This window comes from Cryptomeria japonica, chromosome 9 (genome assembly GCF_030272615.1).
Source record: "Cryptomeria japonica chromosome 9, Sugi_1.0, whole genome shotgun sequence".
Lineage (NCBI taxonomy): Eukaryota > Viridiplantae > Streptophyta > Pinopsida > Cupressales > Cupressaceae > Cryptomeria > Cryptomeria japonica.
In genome coordinates, this window is record NC_081413.1 from 72,783,916 (window position 1) to 72,810,556 (window position 26,641).

A 26,641-nucleotide genomic window follows, 5' to 3' on the forward strand; every position below is an offset into this window, starting at 1 on the left:
GCAGTTTTCAGTGGAATTGATTAAGCTTGAGGTAGTTAGTGGGTGGAGACTTGAGTAGATTGCCAATTGAGGTAGGCCACAGTTTGGATAGGTAGATCAACATGGAGATGCAACCAAAAGTTGTAGTCAGATCATTGAAACCCCCTGAGGTAGTTGCAAGTACGCACTAACAAATCACCAAACTAGATCAAGTGATGGGACTCACTTTTCAATTAACCCCGAGAGTCTGATGTAGGAGCAACGGTCTAGTTCTTACTGGTTGAGCAATTTTCAGTGGAATTGCTTGAGATCGTGGCATTTCTTCTTATTTGAGTGTTTAGCATTGTGGTTTTGCGTTTATTCCCTTGTGTTCTTGATCTTTTTCATGTTCGAGTTTAATTGCATTTGGCTTTGTTTCATAAACTAGGTTGTCTTTGGGCTGACTTGATCGAGTTGTAATTATTTGTGAGCGGTATAAATAGAAGTTTGTGAATCATTTGAGGAGACAAAAGTCAGAAGATAGAATATAGAGTTTTGAGATCAAGTGAAGATGTAGAACTGTCCAGATTCTAATCGGGTGGACTGAGGCTGGAAGGTTGAGGTCTAAATTAGGGTAGAACTGACAGACTATTTCCGGAAGCCGATCTAATATGTGGATGATTTGCGGATCATGTAATTGTTTTTTAAGCATTGTTTATATCCTGGACTGCGATCTAGCACATGGCAAGTATAATTCTTCAGACTGTATTAAGGATTATTCATACTGTTTACCGGTTATGTGTTCTTTTATGTTACCGATTGTTCCTTTTGTTGTTTCTGGCATCTTGTTACCAGTTACCAGTATATTTGGCATTGTTTTTGGATCTCCCTTCCTTTACTGCATAAAACAATCTCTTACTTTTTGTTCTTTTTAGAGACATGAAGATGAATGACCAAGGTCACCATTATATTGACAATATCAAACCTACAAGTATAATGAATACTAACTAATATATTTAATAAGATATTTAAATGAATAGACTAATGAATTTGTCATTAATTATTGAGAAAACATAAGAATTGGCATCAAATAAAAAAAATCAAAAGAAAACTATATCTGATATTCCCTCTCTATCTTAGAAAGGATTTTCTTTGTAGGTAAGATGCAACCACATTCTTTTAAGAAAAATGAAATGAGTCCTTAATAGACCAAAATTTCTAATTGCTAGTTGTTCTTTATCAGCTTGTTTTCTAGTAGTTTTTGGTTTATAATGAACTAAGTTGTATGGGTTGAGTGCCCTTCTCCTACTTACCTTAAACATAAATAGTGTCTAATAAAGCTAGTAAATAAAACATGACTTGAACACATGTATCACTTCAACCTCAACAATACTAGATTATCATTCAACATTTAAGAAGGAAGAATTTTGAATGAAATATAATCATGTAACACATATTCCAATAGGTGTGTCCATACTAAAGGTACAACAAAATTTAAAAAAATAAAAACTAATTACGTCTACATGTTTTGCTAAAGATAATAAGAAACATAACTATATGAAGTACTTAAATAATCTTTCATGCTTGGTCATTTTATCTCATATGAGATGTGTTCTAGATGAGGTGAATATGGCACACCTTTCACTGATTCTTATGAGAGGTAAATTACATAGAGGTCAATTGTGTGTTTCATATAATTATATTTGACAGAAATTGTTAATTTTTTTATTTTTTAGTGGTTAAAAATGAAAGATATATTTCATAGTAGTTGAACTTATTATAAAAAATTAGGTCTATAGATTTGAGAGGTTACTAATCTTGTATATAGATTTTAGTTTAGTTGTCTTGTTTTTTAAATTTAATTTTTTTTAAAGAAATTCATGTATGAGATAATATACCACTTAACATGACCCTTTGTTACTATTTTTATTCCTACAACATACTTAAATTGTCTTGCTAGTATTAGTCCAAATATTTAAGTAAATATGAATAAAATTGAAATATTATTAGCTTATAAAATTTGTGAGAATTATTAAACTTAGAAGAATATCTATAATCAATAATATATTTGTCTTATATATGTTTTTAAAAATAATTAATAATGATAATTTCTATTGAAAACATAATCTTATTCAATATACTCTCATCTTTCATATAATATTATTGCTAATTCAAGAAGATTAATTTTAACATATCTCATTTAATATATTAATGTAAACTATATTAAAAAAAAAAAATTAATGCTAGAGATTTCCACAATCCATTCTATATTCTCTTAATTCTTTCTGGATTTGATTTGGGTGTATTTTTTTATCATCAACTTTAGAATCACAATCCATGATTCATCATCAGGATGTGAAAGGAATTCCAAGGAGATGAAAAATAGTGAGTTGCAGATTTGAAAGAGAATTCTCTCAAATCTGCAAAATAGTGAATTCCTTTTATTCTCTCTCAAATCTGCAACTCACTATTTTTCATCTTCTTGGAATTCCACACACAATCAAATCCAGAAAGAATTAAGAGAATAGAAAATAAATTGTTCATGACATTATTGAATATAATTTTATAGTAAGAAAAGGGCCTAAGGATAATTTTCAAGAGGTAAAATAGGTTGAGAAGCCCAGTGAAGATGAGAGGGATGAAACAATGTTCAACAGAAAAATAAATTATAAAACAAGTGAATTGAACAAATTGATTTCTGGAAAAGTATCATAATAGAATATCTATACTTTTAATGTATAATATAGAAAAAATAAAAAGCTGGACTTATAACGATTATCAATCTTAAGATAATGTTGAAGAGGATGATCTAGAGATGTACAAATACATTACAATGGAGGATAGAGGAAAGACAAGTGAGAAAAGAAAACCAAGTTTTATGTGTGAAGGAAGCCATTGCATCGGGAGATGATGATAAGATAGATTTGTATGATAAGAATACAAAATACCGACCTTCGAAACGAATGAAACTGATATACGATAGGATGAAGAGAACTCTACAGGAAATTATAGGATGCAGAAAATAGTATGCAAGAGAGACAAGTATAAGACCTTCAAATTTATTATCTAGTTACTTCTGTATCGACTATGGATATATAATGGCATTTAATTTTTCATAAATAGAGTGATCTTACTATCAAATAGTCCATATTATTAGTATCTCATCCCGCTATCAGATACTATTATGTTGCGCACTGACTAGGAAAGGAAAAGGAAATATAAAAGACTAGTGAATCTTCTCAGCCCACTTTATTTCTCAACTGATTATTCATTTTAGAGTGCTACATGGTTGAGGAGGGAATCTAAATAATGAAAAGATCCAAAATAGGAATTCATTATTCTGTCCAAATCCATAGAGCTATTCTCTGTTTAAATAATGAAGAGGGATGAATAGTTGATGCGAGAAGAGGCTAAAATATAGTTAAAAATTGTGTCAATCATGAATGAAGTTGATCCACATATATATGATTCTAATCAATTTTTATTTTGTAATTGATACAATCTTATGTTTCTAGGAAAAATATAATTATTTCATATGAAAGTCAAATTAAATACTTGATCATTATCTATTATTTATTGTGGAGTCATATACGCTAGTGATTTTTAAAGTTTGATATGTAGAGTCATATATACTTGTGATTTTTATGGGATATGTATAGAAATGCAGTAGTTAGAACTCAAAATATTAATTTATATGTCCATGGTTTGATTCTATTAATTTCTCCAAGGAAAAAAAAGATATGAAGGTTGTAGAACATTTATTGGATGGTTAGAAACATAGGATTTCAATTTGAATGTTACAAGTTATCGTGAAAAAGAAAATTGGAGTATGATGGGAATTGAAAATATTAGGTGGAGGTGAGATGATGCTCTACATATGTTTATTATATTCACTTTTCATAGAGTTTTATTTTTCCAAAATACTAAATTTTGATGTGATGTTTCAAGGGTGTTATTATTCTGAGAGCAGCTAAGAGTTCCAAATCCAAAGAATATTCTTATGGGATATAACTAAGATAAAAATATAATATAGATGTCTAGGTAACAATGTAAGGCAAGAATATTTTCAAAAAACATACGTAGATGTGTAATGACATAATAAATTATGAACTTATGTTACATAATGATGTCAGATATATCAGATTTATTTCAACTCTATCTCCCTCTCTATGTATATGTTTGTATACATAGAAGATTAGTTTCCTAATGCATAGATTAAATTTCATTTGACATATGACCAAATCACCATACAACCAAATAAATATCCTTCCTTTTTAAAATAATTCACTTAAAGGCTACTACATTCATATGAATCAATGCCACTATGTACCACTTCCTAATTCTAGTAAAACTTTGAAAATATATTTCTTTATTTTGTTTATTAAAAATTGTAAGATATATGTTGAAGAAGGCTACAAATCAATAGAAATAGAGATACTTTCATGTTTTTGAAATCATACGTGTTACCTATTTAAATTCTCTCATAATTTTCAAGAGATCATAAGACCCAAGACCACTTTACTAAAATTTTAAATTATAACTAATTTAATCAACTCTAATGATTTTATTCCTTCATATTCTTCAGCAAAGTAACGCAGTCATATAATTTTATCTTCAATTCTACAATATACCTACAACATAACATGTACTCGAATATGGAATTCCCTCAGGAAACTGTCCTCATCTCTAAAATGATTACTTTTCACAGTTTAACTATAGCCACAGTATCTTAAGAAACATTAAAATACAGTCCAGCCTTTAATAGTTTAACATTAATCTAAAAAATGTTGGTTATTATTCTGTCATTGTTATCTGATCTATACTACTCTATTCATGCACCATTGAAGTCTCTATGCTAAGAATATTTCATAATATGACAGATATTAAAAGTAACGCCTTGTAATGTATGCTGATGAAGAAGGAGAACCATTTGAAGACCTCATATCGTTCTATGTTTTTGTTTTTGTTTTGCTCTATATGTAATGCGTTTGACATGATTTGAAAATAACACCGTTCACTGCAGCTCATTAGAGACACATTCCACACATGTAAGATTAATTTGACAATATTTAAAACTGTCACAGATGCTTGGTCCTGCAACCTGTAAAGGTTATAACTTATACAGATAAACTTCATTTTAGGTACGGTGTTTATTAAATTTTCTAAATTTTTAAGAGAAAGACAAAATATATAAAATTCTAGAAGTTAACACATTCACTGTTGGTATATTTGACCCTACAATACAGTTACAATACAGTTACATAGTCAAGCTATTAGCAGCCCAAATATTTCTTATCAAATAGATCGCGTAAGTAACATAGTACTGCGGAACTGTAGATTCCAAGGAAGTATTTGTGACCATTAATCTGACGAGTCATATATATATTTGGAGAAAGAGACAAAATGAGGACGGTGATTTGAATCCTAAACAATTGTTTCATGGAAGTCGCAATGGAACAATGAAATTCCATGAGTTATATTTACAATTTCTGTAGCATTTTCAATCTTGCAGATTTGTTGTCCTAGGTACATATGACCTATTGAAAAGATACTAGATGTTTTATGCTCTATTTTACTGTATTCATCATTCACTTTTTCTGTTTGAAAAGTTTATTCCCAAGTGACCTGATATGAGTATTATGATTGTTGGTATGGTAAACTGTAGTGCTGGTAGTCACCTACGACACTTAGTCCTATCTACAATACGGAGGAGATGAATCCAACAATGCATTGTTCGATATCATCATTGCGATCCTTTCCAGATTTTAGGGAAGGCGTCCAAATATTCTTTTCTTGTGTTATAAGATAGCTGGATTGTCTTTTCTAAAGGTCAACTGTATGTATGTATATATCATTAGTAACTCTATCCCCGCCCAATTCATATACGCTCTTCTTTCCTCGCATATATCAGAAGTTTCCTTGGGTTATTGTCTCATTCCTCAATGTCAAAAAGAAATTCATGCTTTCCTCAATTAAATCTTTGGAATTTTGAGTCCTGGTAATTGCCGAAAACCACTAATTCTTTTTTCAAGGTCAACAGCATGTACGTATGTATCGTTAACAAGTCTATCTCCTCCTAATTCATATCTACACTTCTTTCCTAGCCTATATCAGAAGCTTCCCTGGGTTATTCTCACATTCCTTAATCTCACATAGATATTGAGCCTTTCCTGAATCATTCCTTGAAAATTTTGAAGCTCGGTAATTGCAGAAGGACACTTTATTCTCACTAATCCAACCCAGTTCATTCAATCAATTCCTAACTTTTAAGATCATACTTCTACTTTAAGCAATAAAATTGTAATAAAATGAGATTTAAGGCTGAGTATTGATATTTTATGATGGTATATGTACATACCCGTTACTGCCATATTCAAAGAGTTTCCCTCTGCTTGAGAAGATGATGAGAGCCACTTCTGCCTCGCACAGCACTGACAATTCGTGGGCCTTCTTCAGCAGCCCTCCTCTACGCTTTGAGAATGTCACCTGCCGATTTATGCTGTTCTCGATCCTCTTCAGTTGAACCTTTCCTCGCCCCATCAAACTGCTAGTAAACAGCCGGCGTCCAAATTAATTAAGCAGATCTGGTAATAAACTGGATTAATCGATAATGCTGAAATCAAAGAAAGTTAGGGTACCTTGATCGCTTCTTCTTCTTTACAGACCTTGCAATAAGCCGAATCAAACTGCTTGGAGTTATTCTTTGAATCCTTAATAGCATTATACTTGCCGTCCTCTATCTATCCCAGGACCTGGCTACTTGCAAAGTTTAGTCATGAAATGATAGAAAAGAACAGCTACCATTAGCTTGATTTGGGCAAACAATTGGGATGCGGAATCAAATACGAGGCGCATATTCTTCTGCCCAAATGTAAATGGTAACCCCTAATTTTCACTTAATGGCCACTAGCCCTACAATCTGCCGACGTCCCACGTGATATAGTGCCCCCACTTTGGACAAAATATTGGTATTGAAATATATCGACATCCATGCTGCCTCCCACTATCTCTTCTTTTTTAATATATAAAATCTATCATTATTTTACTCAAAACGTTGGTATCTCCAGAGGCGTTCCAAGGAGGTACAGTCCACACATACGAACCAGAATTGGAAATTTATAAAGCTTGAACTTTCCACCTCCAGATGATACAAGCATAATCTTCACATGGAAGAAAGTCATAATAACAGTATTAAAAAAAGCTGAAACATGTCGCCCTTTCAAATAGATGTTGACATGTCAATAAATTATGTTAGTGCTTGTAATCCTCATCTGGGAAAGGTGTTCCCACTAATTTGTTTGATGCTTGCTAGAGTTATATTCAAAATCGAAGAGAAATGTGCCACAACTTTTGGCATTTTCGCAGAAACTAGTATATTCTGAATTATCTTCACAGTGCATTTTTGAAGAGGAGGAAGTTGTACAAAGTCAAAGATAAGTTTTTCATCAATTAAAATACAGACATTCTTTACAAAACCTTTATAAGCATTTAAGAAAAAGATGAACAGGAATAGGATATTCTAATCTCAGGAACATATATAAGTTTCCATCTTTTCATGTTTAGATATTGTGTTTCAATGATTTCCTCGAAGCTCTTCAACGAAACATGGGAAAATAAACGGTTCATAGTGTTTAGTATAGACCAACCAATAAAATGTATATATTGAAGCATAATCAATGTAAACTAGGCATAGAAGAGAAGTTTCTTAATATAGTAATATAATCAATATAATTATTTAGTTTAATAATTAAATATTGAATGTCAAATAGACAAGATATTGAAATTGCTAGGTTCTAGATCATTAAATGCTCGTGATGTAATGCATTTTATTTGGATGTTACTAATTAGCTTGATCATTCAAGGAAAAAATTGACTCTGATAGGAATCTAGATTTTATAGTTGTCCTATCTTGCATCATACAACATTTATTGTAGGAGATTTAGTTTTAAATGGTCTTAGCCAACTTCAATCCAACAATTAAGTTACTAGCGTTTATGGTTTGGAATTTGTGAACAATAGCTCCTCAGAGAAAGTACCCCTAAATGTTTTTCACAAGGTTTGGAATATAAGTCACCCACAAACATCTAACTATCCTAAATTTTGATTTTACATGTAAATGGTTAGTGTAGTGCATATTCTTGTTGACTACATCTGTTGCGAAGATTTCCCCTAAAATCATGCTATGAGATTGAATTTCCAAATCAAGGGCATTGATGGTTGTTCCAATTGATTGTCATTGAAAACCTATGAATTTACCAATCTTCAATCTACAGGTTCTAAGGTTCGTGGCCAATGAACGAGAATAAACAAAAAGTTGATATCTCCTACACTTTAGGCTCTGCAGAACCAAGGTGGGTCTCGGTACACAATGCCTTAAGATCCAACTCAAAATTTGAATAGATATTACTTTTTGTAGTAGATAACTACCAATGAAAATATACAAGGAAAGTTTGATTCTAAAAAATTTAGTAATATTCTCTATTTATGACCATTCTTTTAGTAATTGGAAGCAAGAAATCTACTCTAAACCTACTCCTATGATAGAAATTAAAAGAGATTTCATTTTGAATTGTTTCTATACATGATATGAACCCTTAGGGAGATTGGTGCCTAAATCCATGGGAAAATGAGTGTAGATGCAAATCAGAAACAAAATCACATAATAGAGTTAATTCAAATCAGTTGACCTTACACATTCATGCATTACATATATTTGTCAGCAATTAACACCAAAAAATTCTATTTAACAAATTCTAACTTCTTTCACAAAACCACAACAATGTGTTAATAGAATTTAATTCTTTCATTAAAACAAACCCATAAACACATTACACAATGACAAAGAAATTGCAAAGACAAATCAAGGTATATTTTATATATTAATTCATATGGGAAGTGAGATTGCAATTTGGAGACAATTTTGTAGTTTTTCCATTTCTACTCCAAAATGACTAAACTATTACATAAGCATATTACTTCTCTATATATATTCTCTATGACTCAATACTAAACACACTATCTACTTGTCAAGATAAAAAAGTGAAAACATGTACAATTGATTCCTGAATTCCTATTTATGGGAACATGGGAACAAAACAACCTTCAAATTAATGTACAATTTTCACATTTATAACTAACAATATCATATAACAGAATAATATTATTTGAAGAATCTTTAGTGATTACATGGGAACAAAAAAGAGAACAACACCTAAAGAAGAAAAGGAGTTAAACTACAAAGAATATATAAATGCCGAGTTTGATGTTGCATCATTAACTAAATTAGTTGAAAACAAATACTCTAACAATTTGAAATACTTTCTCCCTCTAATGATTCATTTGCCCTTTTACTCTTTGAATTACAATGTTTTGGTGGGACACTTGATCTAAAAATAGATAAAACTAGAAGGTAAAGAAAGTAAGAGAATTGATAGGTGGCAGTTTGAGTTTTAATCACCAAGGCACTGAAAATTGATGAACAACTATTCAAAACATTAAAATACACTCAACTTCATTCCATGTTTGTAAGGCACCGGTGATCATATTTAGATTTTGCAGGTTCCCTATGTAAATAGTTGATATGTAACTGAGAGTGTAGTCATTCCATCCTACAATATGGTGCCTATCCTAGTAATCATTTTTAACACAATATTATCCCTGCCACTATACTATAGAAAAATTAGAGAGTCATTTGTAATCTTGTATTTGTTGTACTTGAGATGGAATTTCTTTGCATTACTATCCAATATACTCTTTGTATCTACTGTAAACTTTCCATATCTAAGATACATGCATTTGCAACTAATGACCATCATCAATTTCCTGAAGGATTGTGGGAACCTTTGTATCAAATTCTCTTTTATAGTCTTCGAGAACTTTCAGTTCTCCTTCTTTAAGAAGCAAACCTAGGATGGACCTATGTTTAAATGTGTGAAATGAATCAATTTTATCCTTAATTAACTATTCCTTCTAAACATTGAGCTTCTTTTATAGACATGGTCACCATTTTATTTGTTGGCATGATTGAAGCAAGATTAGTTGGTAGATTGTGTGTAGCAATAACCATTTTTTTAAGAATACGAACCTACGGTTGCAATTGGTCATATATCAGCCTTAATATGGTCAACAATATCTTACATTGTTGTATACCTTTTCATAACGATAGATAAAAAATATACACCTCATGGAAAACTTACTCAAAAATTCTTTAAATATATGCATAATAGTACTATTTGTAACATCTAGAGGTTTATCCTTTGCCATTGCTTTTGCCTGAAACAATAAGTTATCCTTTTTCTTCAATCTCTTTTCATAATCACTAATTTGTTCCTTAAGTTTCTCAACCTCATTAGAAGAATTAGCATCTCCCTTGGCAACTGGAGACTGATATACAATCGTAACATCCAAGGGGATTGGAGAACTCTCTTTGAGTCCTAAACCATTTTTTAACATTATATTCTCCATAAAGAACATATTGTATGCTTCATTTATTTAAATTTGTTCGTTCTTCTCACTTTCTAGTTCATTTTATTGTATCTTTGTTACATCATTAGAAAACATTTCTCAATGCATAATGAGAGTGACAAATTCCATAGTTGTGGTTTCTTTTAATGTCCTTATGACAATATTATCTCTTATTTACTCCCCAACTATTAGTAGTTCTAGTTTTTGTGTTCTTGGGACCCTTACCTATTGAGATAATATTGTAAGTGTGGGGTGATAGCCTGTTCCACTGACACCTCTTTCATTATTAGAATCTACAAAGAACAATAGATCCTTTTTTTACATAATTTGATCCAACAAGAACACTTCTTCAAAATTACAATATGGAATAAATAAAATTCCACTCTCCTGCACCATTTTCTTTTCCTTTTTAGGAGTTACATCATCAATATTCATGTCATGAATAGTGGTTAGTTCATCATGTTCTAACTCTTCCAATCCCTGCTTATTTGCTTCTTCTATCTCATTTTGTTTCTTCACTTTCATCTTTAACAAAAATCCTTTAAACTATGGGGTCTTAATGAATTCATCATCAACTAAGAATCGAGAAGACTCTATCACCCTTTCATCATTAATTTTATAAAAAAGAATAGATGCATGTACATATATCCTATCTTGATCTTCTTGTATTGTTACATTCTCCCTTGGAGGTGATTTTAGAGGTTGACGAGTCTCTTCTTCTATTTCCATGCTAGATAATATGGGCAACTTCTTTGGTTTCTCCCATCTCTTCATAAACTTCATAGGGCACTACACGAGGCTAGGGTATGGTCTTTTTTTCTTTTCAAGTGGTTCATGTACCGATTGGTCATCAGGCATCACAATTTTAATGCCCTTAGCCATTAGTTCTTCAAAATATGGGGACATATTCTCTGGTCTTTCCTCTACCATAGGACACACATTTTAAGATCTTTATTCTACTATTGGTTCCTTTTTCTTGGTTACGATAGATTCATTATATATCTTTTCAAAATCATCTAACATGAACTCTATTCTTTTAACTTTAGTCTTTTTTTCAGAATAAAAACCTAAGTAGCTTGGGTCCCATTTCTTCATTTTTGTTTCAATATCTAAGAGTATTCACCACTTTTTCTTTCCTTGTACTAATTTAGAGATACTAGATCAACTTCTCATCACATCTTCTTCGTAGTATACTTCGTGAAAGCAGGGACCTCCGTTCAAATGCATATTTTTTAGTCAATATATCAACCCTTTAGAGTCATAATGCCTAAGCTTTCCAAACTTCAAGCTATCTCTATTGTTCAAATGATTTTGCACCTCCTCCAATACCTTTTATCTAATGGGGAAGTCATAGTACCTAGAGAAACTCTCTATCCTTCCAAGGATTGCTTCTCCATCCATATTAGCTACCACATAAATTCCAAAAATGCCACTATAGGAAAAACAATTTCTGGCAATTCATGTGGTACTTGAACAAACCCATACACCTTTTAGGCACCTAGTTCTGACCACTTGATTAAACAAATTATATTTGTTTAACCATCTTTTATTCAACTATTAATAAACTCAATAATCATTTCCAGCATTGTTCTATTAATTAAATAAATTATTCAATTTATTTGATTTAATTCATGTATCCAAATTCTTCTATTAATTAAATGAATCATATTAATTTAATTAAAATGCCATGTCACATTTAATTAAATATGCTCAACACATTTAAATAAATAAAATTTATTTAAATATCTATCCAAATACAAGTTTCACCAATAATTGAAATAAATGAATTTTATTTTAATTAAAATCCTAAATTCCTCACCCACTTGCATTATCCTACAAAATGAACTTGCATACCTAAATCCCCTTCTAGATTCTTCTAATCAATTCCAATTTAGTCTAATCCCCCTCATAATCATTTGCACATTCCTTAAGAAAAAAGGTCACTTGTCAAAAACTCCCAAAGTCTTCATAGAGAATTAAAACATTTATCTCTTCAACAAGATAACCTCCAAGGCCTTCCAAAATTGTAAGGCTCTTAGATAATCATTAATGATTAACTCAACCTTGACCCTTGGTTAGAGAATTTCTCTCTAACTTAACCATCCTTTTAACTCATGGGTCTCTTAGAGCATTCATTGCTTTCACCATGGTTATCCCTTTAAGTCATGTATAAGAGTTTAACCTTTGGATAAAAGATTTATCCACTAACTAAACCCTAGCCAAACCTCCTAGGGTAGCCATCATGTCCCTTCAAGCATTTAATGCCTCTTCTATCTCCTCTCAAGCCTTGTCATGGTGACACTAGTCAACACGAGATTGGGCTGAAAGTACCACATGGATTGATGATCATTCAATCCTAGCCCTTGTTAAGATAATTGAATCTTAACCATCCAATTCTTTATTTCTTAAATAAATATGCATCATTTCTCTTATTATCCTTCATCCAAGTTTCATGCATCCAGATTATAGTCTTTTTTGTCAAGTCTTAAGCTTTGCCTCTCTTTGTTTAATCATAATTATTAACATTTAGAAGCATTTCATATCATTAGCATAACATATTCATGTTAGTATAGTCTAATATCCATATCATAGCATAGTTAGTTTCATTATTATAGTATAATATCTCATCTTAGCAAGCTTTGTTAATCATCATATAGATCTTAGTTGCTTTGTATATAGATCATCTTATCATACTTCACTCATTCTTGGAGTTTTCATTCCAAGAGTCAATTTCTCAATGATCTGAGAGCAATGGAATTGTTTTGAGAGGATATAGGTTTATCTTGTCTAACTTTTTTTATCATTCATATGCAATGTTTCATTGGTATGCTTTCTTTTTTTGTTCTTAACTAACCTTAACATCTTTTTGATATGTTAATGGCACTTGTATTATTGCAGTGTATCACCACCGGTTCAGTGACCTTTTCTTGGATACCTTCCAAGAATTTCTTAATCCAAACTACCCATGTACAGTTTATTGCAGCAATCACATACTCCACCTCAATTGTGGATTGAGAGATAAAATTATGTTTGTTTCTTGTCCATGACACAATCCTATTTCCAAGAAAGAACGTACCTCCACTAGTGCTCTTTTTGTCATCAATGTTCCCTGCTCAATCTACATCATTGAAGACACTTAAGTTGAAATTTCCCTTATGTGGATAGAAAAAGACCATACTCATCAATCCCTTTAAGATATCTAAATATCCTCTTAACCACCACCATATGAGTCTCTTTTGGATCTGCAGGAAATCTAGCAACCAAGACAACTGCTTGTGCTATATTTGGTCTACTATGCACTGCATACTGCAACTTACCGATCATAGATCCATTAAGTATCTCATTTAGTTCATTAGCCTCATCTTTTTTGGAGTGCTTGCAACCTATAACCATCGAAGTTCCAATAGTTTTGGAATCTTCCATTTTAAAGGTCTTGGATAAAAGCATTACCCCTGGATAAAAGCTTTATCCACTAACTCAAGCCTAACCAAACCCTCCTAGGGTAATCCTCATGTCATCTCAAGCATTTAATGCTTCTTCCCTCTCCTCTCAAGGGATCTCATGTTGACACTTGCCATCATGGGATTGGGTTGAAAGCCATCACAAGGATCACAAACCCATCAAATCTAGCCCTTCACAAGCCCACTCAATCTTGGCCATTCAATCTGTTAGGCCCATATAAAATTTCCATTTCATATATGTCCTTAGTTGAAGTAATGTCCTTCTCATTCGTTGGTCAAGTCATTTGCTTAATTTTCCCCGTATAACTTGGCCATTGTTAAGTTTCACTGCGTTGAACTTGAGCCTTGAACTCGAACCTTTTTGGTTCAAGGTTCAAAGTTCAACGAGCGTTGTTTTGAATGTTTTTCCCTTTCATGCGGTTTTAAGTTTCCGCGAGTCCTTGTCAGCATTTTACATTCTTTGAACCTTGAACTTGAACCTTTTTTTGGTTCAAAGTCAAAGTTCATGATTTGTCATGTTAATTCCGTGTTATGATTGTTTTGCAATGTTAAGAATTCATGTATTGGTTTCTCGGAAGACATGTGACTTGGCACGAGGTGACGATGCACATTTCAAGAGATGATTAAAGGCCACAAAAGAGAGGGAATATTCTTTCTCTAATGATTTGAAATCTGTCATTTATAGATGGTAATGTGTGAGGAACCATAGTGTCAGAAGTGAAGTGATCTAGCATTTAAGCCATGTTCCAATACAATCATTTCAGAGTAAGGCCACATGAATGAAGAGTAAGGGAGATTGTTTGTGGTAATGATGGGTAGGATTTTCTTGGCTTTAAAACTGAGTAGATGTCACGTCAATATTATTATTTTCATAAGAATATTTTGAGAAGGAGTTTTTGGAGCGGGAGAAATAGACTGCAATAGGGGTTTGCAGAGGACAGAGGAAGGTATGTTCAACAACTTTCTAAATTGTTGCAGTTTGTTTTAAAGATCTGGGTATTTTGTTGGTTGTTTGTTTCTGTTTTCACTTTCCTTCCTTACCTGGGTTGATTTGAGAAAATCACGAGCTATGAGACCTATTTTTCCTAAATTAATGAGCTTGTCTTCCCTTGTAAGCACCTTACCAGAGTTAGGTGATACAACATTAGCCCAACTGGATTTAGACGATTTTATAGAAAGAGTCCAAAATCCAGACACAGATCCTATGAGGAGAGATATTGCACAGAGTGGGTTATTAGAAGCAGCCGCGTTTCCTACAACTACCCCTTGCCTTGAATTAGTTTTAGAATGTATGAATCACTATGACAAGGGTAATAGATGCATAAGGAAGAACAATGGTGAGGTTTTGTTATCCATATATAGACATATAGTAATGGCAGCTATGGGTATCCCACACTGGGAACCTTATGAATATTGGACGATTGGAAAATCCTATGGAATTTTCTCTGAAAAAAAGCAGTATTACAGAACTGTTATTGCACGGAATTGGCTTCTGAAATTATAGAAAGGGGGCTCAAGGTTGTCGAGGCCTTTAACCCGTGAACATTTAATTCCTACAATCCGAGACTTGGTAGTATTGTTGAGCCAAGTAAAGGGTAACTCCCACTCCTTTCATTGGGAGGACTAGATATATTTTTTCATCCAGGTCACCCTAGATAAGAATCAATTCATTGACTAGGGAATTTTTATAGTGGAAAGGTTGCATGAAGGTTTGAGTAATTACCTTGGGATGGTGAACTTCCATATGTCTTCGTACCTGTTATATATGCTTGCTTGTGTGAGAAAATGGTCTGGACTATCCCATGCAAAATGGGTTCAAGGCATAAAGATTTATGAGTATCATCCTAATTTGACTTTGAAAGGGCATGTAAATGATTATCTACGCTAGAATTATATTTTCATTGGGAGGTTGACCTTTGAATTACAAGGTAACTTGCATAGGAGGATGTCTACAGAAGCCATTGAACTTGTTAACATTTATGGCAATTTCTTTATATAGTTTAGTCACTTCACTTACCTAAGGGTTGGAGGATTTAAAGGCGAACCCTTTAGGCTACCCAGGTATGCTTCAGACTCCTTTATTTTGATAGAAGTTTCCAGGCAACTTGCCTATGTTGCAAGGGATTATGGTGAGGACTCAGACACAAGTGGAATTTTTCCCATTGATTTAGGTCATTACAACTGTAGGTCTATCTCTGATGCATTGAACCTCGAGCTAGAATTTAAGAGATTACATTTGAACACCTTTGTAAAAAGGGATAATTTTGATAGCAAAGGTTTTATCGCCCAGTATGTAAAGAAGATGGTGCCTGATCAGCATGTGTCTCAGTTGGAAGATTATTGGGAAGGTTTCTCGGATGAATTTAAAGTGAGGAAGAGTATTTGGTCCAGGTTAACCTTGAATCAAATCCACGACATGAAATTGTCAATGGACACTTCAGGTGTCACCACTAATGATGAGGATATACTTGACTCTAAGTTCCTGAAGTAGGTGCATAATGAGCCTCTTCCAGAGGTAGATTGGAGTAAATATATGGAAGATAGTATTCAGACACGCACCTTCAATGTGATTCGTAGGACAGAAAATTGGCTTAGGAGTTGCCATTTTCAGCTAGCAAGGGCAACCAGTTCAAGAAGTAAAAGTGGGAAGAAGAATACCGCAAGCAAAACTTCCATTTTAACTAATATTCCCATTTTTGTTGCAGGGAAAAGATAGGCAAGGATCAAAGAAGAGAAACTTGACACTAAGGTTGGGCTTGGAATTGGTGGTCGAATTACCAGGTCAAGGTCCAAGAAGATTTTTCAACTGTCGGCTCCCCATCTCATTCTTGATCTAGACGCAGAGGAAGCACTGTGCGATATGGTATCCCCTATTCCTGATACAGACAAAGTTTCAACCAGTGTAGACACTAATTTCTAGGATTCAGGGACGCTTGATATTCAGTCTCATACAGACAGTGCCACATTGCCACCCTTAGCAGGATTTCCAACCATGTCATCTAAGGAACTAACACTAGCACCCAAGTGGTTAAGTGATTCAATCACCAGAAAAATGAATGTGGTTCCAATTTGAGTATCGATAGAGGATGCTATAAGTAAATGTCTGGGAAAGTCTACAAAACCCAAAAAGTTAAAAATGGAGGCCATGATTGATTTTGACAAAAGCATGAAGCATTAGACCAGAGACATTGCCAAACCCACGTCTGACAAAGATGTTGTTATTGCTTCAAAAGCGGACTATGTTATTGAATGAGTTGATTTAGGGGTCAGAACCAGAGCCGTCGATGTGAAACATCTGGAGACTTCGACTAAACGAATTATCTCTCGTGCTTGGAAAGACAAAAGAGACAAGGCTGAGTTAAAGAAAACTTTAATGCAAATGGCTCAGTATATTCATGTCTGCAGAACAGCCCATTGTTGTTGTCTCAAAGTTCAGGACCATTTAGCCCAAAATCACTTGGTAATCATAAATTCTTTGATGAGGTTCAATGAAACAGGATGATTGCCGAGGTCTTCTCAAAATGGCTCACCTCGATCATGCATCAAGCAACCAATTACATAACGGATTTAGTCCAGATCTTCAAAGATGCAAATGAAGTCACCAAGGCATTGGACTCCGACTTAATCTTGTGGCAGAAAGAGAAAACTAAATGGGCAGTGATTTCAAAATAGATGCATGATATTCAACATTATGGTCTGATGAATTTTCTTGCAGAAAATCAAGTGCCAGGGTTAAATAAGGATGTAATGTTTATTTGTAAAGAGAGTATTGAATGGCACAACCAAATTATTGAACAGGGCCATAATGAATCGGCCAGTCTGTGTGGCGAATTAACAACTCTAAGGGCGACCATGCAGAAGGATCTGCACTGCGTGGATGTTCAATTGCTTAAGGAAGATAACGAAACCCTGGAAGATACCACAGAGATGATTAACTAGTTTAGCAGTCACATTAAACAAATCAAAGAGGAGAAATCCTTGGCTATGGATGATATCACGAGGATTTCCAAAGTGGAGTCGATGCTCATAGTTTGTCTTGATCACCTAGACTCTCACAGAGACAAAGTGTAGCTGGTGAAGAGAAAGAAGGGGCTCTGGAAGCAGAGAGTAATTCACATCAGTTTGCCACACGTAACCATAATTCAATAATTTTCAAAGGTGCATCGAGAGTGGAGTGCGGTGAAGGCGATGATGGTGTCTGTCCAAAATACCAACCTGAGCGATCACACTAGGACCGAGCAGACGACATGACTAGCACTGCTGGCAGTTGTTCACTAGCAAGTCTAGTCATTTTATTTAGTTTCGGTTATGCAATTAGGGTTGTTTTCTATTAACTCTTATGAGTTAATTTTACTTTGGTTAAAAACTATTGGTCTGGTGACCTATATATATGTTTTGTAATGACTTTGAAATGGTTCACTAAGTTTTTGAAAAGACTATCTTTTAAATTAGCTATAGATGTGTATGCAGAAGGTGGATGTTCATCAATGAATGAAAATCTCATTAATAGTTCTCTTTGATTTCAAATCTGTGCGTTTGTTATTTTGGAATTTGATTTATGTGAAAATCTGTTTCAAGGAAGGAACCATTATACTTTCTATGTGTGCAGAAATTATTAGTGAATTTCATCTTTAAAGGCTTTTTCATTTTGTTTTAGTATACATGTGAAGTCTGTTGGCTTTATATAAACAGTTATATCTAAACCAGTGCTTGCATTCATTTTGTATTGACTGGTGAATGCAATTACCTTTAGTGATTTCTAGTGAAAAGCATCCTATTGATTGTGTGTAATTATTTGGAGCTGATTGAATATTTATTAGAGGGAGTACCTAAATTCAGAGGTTAATCAAATATAATGATTTTCCAACTGATTGGTAAATAATTTTTCTTTCTTTACGTGAGTCAAAATATGCAAGCTTGAATAAACAAGGAAAGACCAATATGTTTACCAACACAATCAACACTTTTTCCTATAAAAGGACCTCATTTCTCCAGAAAAGGAGGAAGCATTTTGTATTGTTATTATACTAAGATTCACATAGACATTAATTAGGATCTTTCTCATAGAAAATTGTTTATAATTGCATAAGCATTTTCTTTTATAACCATCTTGAATCTTCATATGACAACCAGGGATAGTGCTAAAAGCTAAGAGCTACACTCATGTGGGACTTGGAGAGGAGAGGAACAAGGAAGAAACATCTACAAGCATCTTTGGGAGAATCTTGGGGATTCTTCTTTCTCTCTTTCATTTATGTATGCTTTTCATTGTTTGCTTTATATCTCTCTTGGTATGCATCTTAAGGTTTTTGAGTTCATTTGTGTTTAGTTTTGGTTGGAACTAATCTATTAATGTTTGAACTTGTGTTTGTGCCTTGTGCCCCTTTTGCCTTGCATCATTTGGTGAATCCAACGTGAATCGAACACGTAACCTTCTGATCTCTTTTTTTGAGATTTTCTAGAATTTTCACGCACAAGTTGTGCTTTAGTGCTTTTGTTCTATGGTTTGGTGCCCTTATTTGATAGTTTTGGCACTTTCATTAGGGTTTAGCGCTTTTACACATTAATTACTACTTTTGCATTGATATGGCAGTTTTGTTCTCTTTGTCTGTCAATTTTAATTCTGTCTAAACTTTTTATCATAACACTTTTGTGAATAGAATAGTGGTTTTGTTAATATTTTGGCACTATTGTCAGAATTAGAGCTTAGGTTTTTTCACAAAGTAGCTCTTTTGTTCTAGAGAGTTTAATATTGTAATCGAAAAACTGAATTTAGGCTTGTGGAAGCCCACCTAACATTTTGGATTTTTACCAACTTCTTTATTTGCAAGTTTTTAACAATTTCTTGTAGGTTGGAGGAGTTAAATTTAGGATTTTGATTTCTTATTAGCTTCTTTTCAAAAATTGGTTAAAAAGAATTCATATTTCCTCTTTTTTGGTAAAAAGAACCTCACAATTTAGTTTTGGTGCTTTAAAAACAAATGAATACTTGTCTTTTGGGCTTAAGAAAACATCACTTGCAAAGCTAAAATTTACAACAAACTTTAAGCATTTCTTGTTGGAATTGTGTTGTCATTGATGTGAACCGGTATGGGATGACCACTGGTAGTATAGATGTATGTTCAACACTAATATGGAGGAGTAAAGGATGTGATATCCTGGATATCACCTTGTGTTGCAGAACACCGACAATGGTAAGAAAGATGACCTCAGGTGTCACCAGTACACAAGTTAGTGCCTAACTTGTGTGATGAGATAGAGAGGTGTTTGAGTAGTTGTTTGTGATGAAGAGACAAAAAGCTACCTCAATCACATCAACACTGGAGGAGAAGAATGAACAAGTCTGTAAGGTTACAGAACAACAGGACTCCCACCAAATGAAGATGCAGTCATCATAAGAAGCAATGACTGACAGTGAATGTGCTCACACCGGCTCACATGCGCCTATTTGAAGATATGTTGCACAAACAGGGAACTCACATGAGTAGTTGACAAGGTGTTACTCCACCAAGTAAGTGGAGCTTATCTCCTATATGCATTGAGTGCATTATAGTTTGGTGAGATAAGAGTAAAGAGGTAAAGGCAAGTACTTGAAGGATCATTCTAGATAAACTCATGAATTGAGGGAATGCCTTAAGTGCATGAGATCAGGGCTATGCACTGAACCGATAGAGAAGGCATGCTAAGATGCTAATACAACAAAAGAGTGATGTATTTTTCATTCAGACAAACCTGTTGAGAGGATATAGTCAGAGGAGAATGGTTTGATCGATGAAGGAGTCTAGTGAAGGTTGATGACTGGTGTCATCAAGAGTGATAACCGGTATATAAGCTCATCGGTAATATGAGCAAGGTGCAGAATGCAGACATGATGAGGTTATCAGTATAGTGTGTGATACCGGTAGGGTTAGCAAACCGGCAGGAAAGAGGAACCGGTTGAGTGGCTGGTTGGTGATCCTAACTGGACCCACATGAAGTGCCAAGCTAGTAGTTTGTCGACTTGAATGCCACATGGAGTCAATTTGGCAAACCTGCATCTAATGAAGATGGAATGTACACCAATGGGTAGGTGTAGAGTTGGTCAACTTTAAAGGAGTCTACGAAGCTCAAGGTGAACGTGTAGAAGTACGCGACTCAAGATTGAACGGACAAGAGAGGATCGAGGATAGACTGATCAAGCAGATCAGAGTAGATGAAGCAACCCATCATGCCATTAATGGCGATTGACCAAGAAGTATGCTGACAGATCGTTTGCAGGTTGCTAAAGAAGGAAGGCATGTTCTGGAATGCACGTTGATCACAGACATGTGCAGGTGCATGTCAAGAAGATCAAATCGAGCAAGATCTGATTGGATTTGGTTTTCCTCAAGGATGGTGAGGAAACCCTAATCGCCCAGATTTTGAATTGGTTTTTGGTGAGAAGTTTGGGCTATAAGTATGGAGGCCAAAGAGATTATTTGTTGCTGCTACATAGAAGAATATTGTTCTATTGTGAAGTGTGATACTTCTACAAGTAATAACAAATCAGCCAAGTGCTCAATGAGCATCTAAGAAGTGAGTGAGAGTTAGGGAGAACCTGGTTGAAGCGTTCACTCGATAGGAAAGAAGAATCAAATGTGTTCATACCAGTCAAGTAGAAGTGAAGGAGGTTGCAAAGAAGGTAGACAGAGAATCGACAAAGAGTTATACTAGTGAAGAGAAGAGAGTAAGGTGAAGATCCAACAAAAAAGAAGAAGAGGAGAAGTATACTGGTAGAGTTGACCAATAGTTAAGTAGTAGGAGAGTGAGTCGGTGTAGCAGACAAGATATCTCACCAACCGAGTAAGATATATGTAATAGTTGCAATATTCACTTGTAAGAAAATAACTACTTTTATAATTGAAGTTTACATTGTGAACACTGAGTTGTACCTCTGTACAGGAGTTGCAGCTCCTTGGGTTGGTGCCCTAAAGTCAGGGGTTGTAGCTCCTTGGGTTGGTGCCCTAAAGTCAGGGGTTGTTGCTCCTTGGGTTGGTTCCCTAAACTTTGTAACTATGTTTTCATTGTGAGGCTGGATTGGAGTAGTAGACTCCAGTAGCATTGCTCACCAAGGTTTTTCCCATCTTGGGTTTTCCTCGTATATGCTGGTATTATGTGATGTCCACTTGTGAGTGTTTGCATTTGAGTTAGTCTCCTCTCTAACCGGTAAGTCTATTCACAGTTAGATCTAACAACCGGTATGCTCACATAGGATTGCTAAAGGGAAAAGATTTGAGAACCACTGATTCACCCCCTCCCCCTCTTAGTGGTGCATTGTGTCTAACATTTCTTCTTGCAAGTCAGGTTCACACTTCAAAATTTGGGCTATAAAAAGAACAATCAACTTGCCCATTTACTTATAAAGTGATTTACTTTGAAGAAAACATGCTTTCATTTTGTTGACCAGGATTTCCATACCTAGTTATAACAAACAAATTGCTTTGTGGGATAAAAAGAACACCATATCTATTGGAGCAACATATCCAAATAGAAAATAGATGGCATTGCAAAAAAAAGGTTAAAAGGAACAAGTGTCTTTTGTTTTTGGTATGCTTGTGCAAATCTGTAGAGTGGTCCCAGTTCTCTCCCTTGGCTCTCGTGGTCGTAGGTGCAAGAGAAAAGTGTTAGTAACACTCTAAATTTTTTGCTTTTAAGAGAGGCCTGCCAAGAGACGCATCACTCTTGGGATGACCTTGGTGGTAAATCCTTCGAACCGCTATAGAAATTAGGTGAGAGCGAAAGCTATAGCGTTGGGTGTAGATGTTCCTACAGTGTAAGTTGTCGAAAGGACATATGGGCCCCACCAAGAGTTACAAGGCTCCTAAGTGAGTCACTACAGAATGAACTTATGTCCAAAGACATTGAATATTACTAGACACCTCTTATTTTAGAAGTCCACTCATTCTATTGATTGAGGATATATCTGAAAAGTTCAGTGCAAGAGCATAGATGGTTTTTCTCCCAAGATACTCACCATACATATTTCCTTGAGTAGAAACAGGGCTTTTTGAAAAGATACTTGTAGCTTGATGAAAGTGGTGACTCCCCCATCATAGGGATCACATCCTTACCTGCCACGACGGGATACATAAGGTATGTAGTACCAAAGTCGAAGAAATATCCAGTTGTGGGCTGAAAATATCGCAAGTGGCCATTACCTTAGGGATAAAAAGTGTTTGATTTGTCTTCATCTTGTTTCAGACCAGTAAAAATTTGGGCAAACTTTAGGCTTGAGAATATTACATACATTAATAAGGGTCAAAAACTTCATGATTGGGTTGATTTAGACCCACACCTATTGTGCCTTTATTGAAAAGGGGAAAGACTATGTGCTTATGTCCTTGACATATTTTCTTGTCAAAGGATTTAAACAATTGAAACAAAGTATCCATCCAGCGAAATCTACATCAACATTGATCATTTTTTATGACCATCACTCATATCTTGAGAAAAAGAAGTCTTCATCAAAAGACTAAGTTAAAGAAGAGACAACATGGTCCAAGAGCCCTTATCAAGAGGAGGAAATTTAGTTATATCAATAGACAACTCTTTCTCTCACATAGAATATTTTTGCATCATATGTGCTTGTACCATCATAGAAAATCCAATGAAATTGATAAAGAGACTTTGAGCAATAGAGCTTTCACTTAGCATAGAGATTTTTCTTATTGAAAGAACAAAGGGGGCAAGATCAATCCTTCTTTCTTTCCTAAAATTTGTATCACATACAACGAAGTTTGAGAGGAACCACCAACCCCTGTAAGATAGGAAGAAGTACAAACCCCCTTCATAATGGAAGAGTTTTATTGAGACACATATCCTATCCACTTGCACATGCAAACATCACAAATTCACTCAACTCTCAACACAAAGACGTCTTGTCCTTAGTCCTTTCAGATATTGCTTAAACAAACCAACAAATCACTTTTAGGGTGTCTCTACCTCTAGGATCAATCATCCTTAGAGGAATTTCTACATATTTAGATAGGTTAAAACTAGTTTATGAGTGCATCCTCTCATTACTAGGTAGCTTGGATTATAACACATATCTAACCTTGCTATACCTCATTGCATTACATTGTTGAAAAAAAAAAAGCAATTCACAAAGAACTCTGTTGACATCCAACATTCAATATTAGAGATCTATCTTCCACCAAACATTTCAAAAAAAAACTTGTCTTCCATCAACCATTTCATAATCTTGGAAGACCACCTCATAGTCATTTTCACAACATCAACGTTTAAAACATGGCTCAAACAAGAGCAATGAAAAATCAACAATCATAAATTGAAGAGGAGGATGAAAACATCAATGACTTTCATGAGGCGTTTGGAGGAGGCACTAATGATGAAGATCCCAAGACTCCAACTCCAGAATAATTAGAAAGAGCACAACATAATCCAAAATTCAACAAACTCTTTGATAAAATTCTTAGAAACAATGCCAATGCTCATTTATTGAGACTCGCTCAAGAGGGTGTCAAGCTTCCCTCCAATTTTGATACAACATAATTATGACACAAATCTGAGCAACATAGCTATCACGATGGTGGAGGAGGTAGATACTACTTCCACTATGACCCTAATCATCAAAGGAATCCTCCACCTCCTCCTCCTTCAGAAATAGACACATTAAGGCAACAAGTACAAAATCTCGCCCACCAACTGAAGAGTGGTGTGAAGACCAATCGATTCTCACTTAACAACATTTTTCAATATCCATTTGACAATAACATGCTTATGCCACTTTTTCCACGAGGATTCAAAATATAGAGGCAAAGGAGATCCTAGGGACCATGCGCGAGAATATCACTCTGCTTGCTTAGAGGTGACCTATGACGACACATATCTGATGTGCCTCTTTCCCCAAAGTTTGGGAGGCACAACCACATAATGGTTTTCACAACTTTCAGGTGGTATTAGAAAATTTGAAGAACTGGTCAAAAACTTTATTGCTCATTATGCACACAACATAGAAAGTGATGTCACCATGGCAGATTTGTACAACACAAAACAAAAACCAGGGGAGTTGTTCTCAAGTTTCCTACAATAGTGGAGACAACTATCTAGAAGACGCTCTCTTCATCTACCTGAGCAATAATTGTTGGCATTATGGATGAATTGATTATGTGTTGCATTGATGTTTTGTCAATGATTTCAACACTAGCTGATATGGATGGTTACCGGTAGAAGATCTAGTGTTACCGACAGAAGAGATTATCTGTTGACACTTCCGGCATGTTTGGAACAGTGAAGTATATTGGATTTCATGTGTTATATGCTCCATGAGCATGGTTTGGTTAGTTGGTATTGGCTTGGTAATTGGACGTTATCATACACTCTAGTAAATCCTTACCAGCATTGGTTTAAGGCTTTACCGATAGAAATTTCATTAAGGAATTGTGACAGGATGCATAAATGGTGTTGGTGTAGCTTCTTCATGGATTTCAGGATGCTCAAGATGTTCTTTTATCTTGCTACAACTGCTTGATGACATTGTTTTGGTGTGGTGCACCCAGAATAGGTCTGGTACCTATCTAGGTTATGGGCCAGTATCATGCTAGCGTGTACTGTACACATTACCTGGATAATTCAAGATGTTTAATGGATTTGTTATTATTGTTTTGGTCTTAAGCTGACATGGCATATCATTGTAAATTGCATTATTTAATGATCTTATTGTAATATCTTTAGGTGGCCAACCTAATTGGTTTAGGCCTTAGGGTTTGTATAAATAAGAGGTAGAAACCCTTTGTAAAGTATCATGGTTATTGAAAAGGTCATGGTCAATGAATGTAATGTGCAAATATTGTAATATCATTAACGCAGAGGATTCGATCGATCATTGGTGATCGAATTGGATTCAAAAGAGTATTTAGTCCTTCAGCATTGAGCTTAACCGGAACTGTAATCAGGCATGGTAGATGTTATTTCCAACAGTTAACTCTATTGGATTATTGTCCATTTATCTTGAGATGGATGTAGACTCTCTGTAATCAATGAGACTCTTTTTTAATGAGAAATATGCTCTAGGCAGTGTGCCTTCCTACAAGTGCAGGCCCCTCTTGTAACACATACTTTCTACAGAAGTATCATCTGACTGTGGGTAGGTTTCTCACCATGGTTTTTCCCTTTCTGGGTTTTCCACGTACAACTCATGGTGTTATGTGGTTTGGTTGCTTTGCATTGATTATCTGGTTTATTGTAAAGTATTATTTACCAGTATTTGTTCCTACCGGCATCTGTATGTGCTTTACTAGTACTTGATTTGTTTAAGGTATATTGTGGATTAAAAGTTATAATATGTTAACAACTGATAACCCCCTCCCCCCCTCTTAGTTGTTCACCGATTATCCTAACAATTGGTATCAGAGCCTTGGTCCTCTTTTGTAGAAGCTTAACCGCTTGAGGTAGATCCTATGGCAATTAACACTTCTAATCCACCGACAGCTATTTTGGGAAGAGAAATCCCTTAGCTTGATGGAACAAATTATGGGATATGGAAAATTTGAATTGAGACTCATCTTAGATGTCTTGGCAAGGATATTTGGGAGATCACTAAGAAAGGATACACACCTTATGATCTGGCATTTGGCAATCCTGCTCCTGCAGACCTGTATAAGAATATTGAAAATGATTGCAGAGCTAGAGAAGCCCTCCTGTGTGCACTTATTGATCAGAAGATTATGGGATTGACAGACAAATCATCAGCGAAGGTTATGTGGTACAAATTGCAAACT

The 26,641-nt window shown here is 34.6% G+C and overlaps 1 protein-coding gene across 1 annotated transcript in view; it reads right to left on the bottom strand.

The window, feature by feature from the left end:
* The window catches only part of LOC131858284 (agamous-like MADS-box protein AGL8 homolog), a 46,023-nt gene extending 39,344 nt beyond the window's left edge, over positions 1-6,679 (bottom strand). The window contains exons 1-2 of the mRNA XM_059211476.1: positions 6,597-6,679; positions 6,317-6,502 (exon numbers count right to left, since the gene is read on the bottom strand). Of these exons, the coding sequence (XP_059067459.1) occupies positions 6,317-6,502; positions 6,597-6,679 (269 nt within the window). The remainder of the gene's footprint in view (positions 1-6,316; positions 6,503-6,596) is intronic.
* Between the last annotated feature and the right edge of the window lie 19,962 nt (positions 6,680-26,641).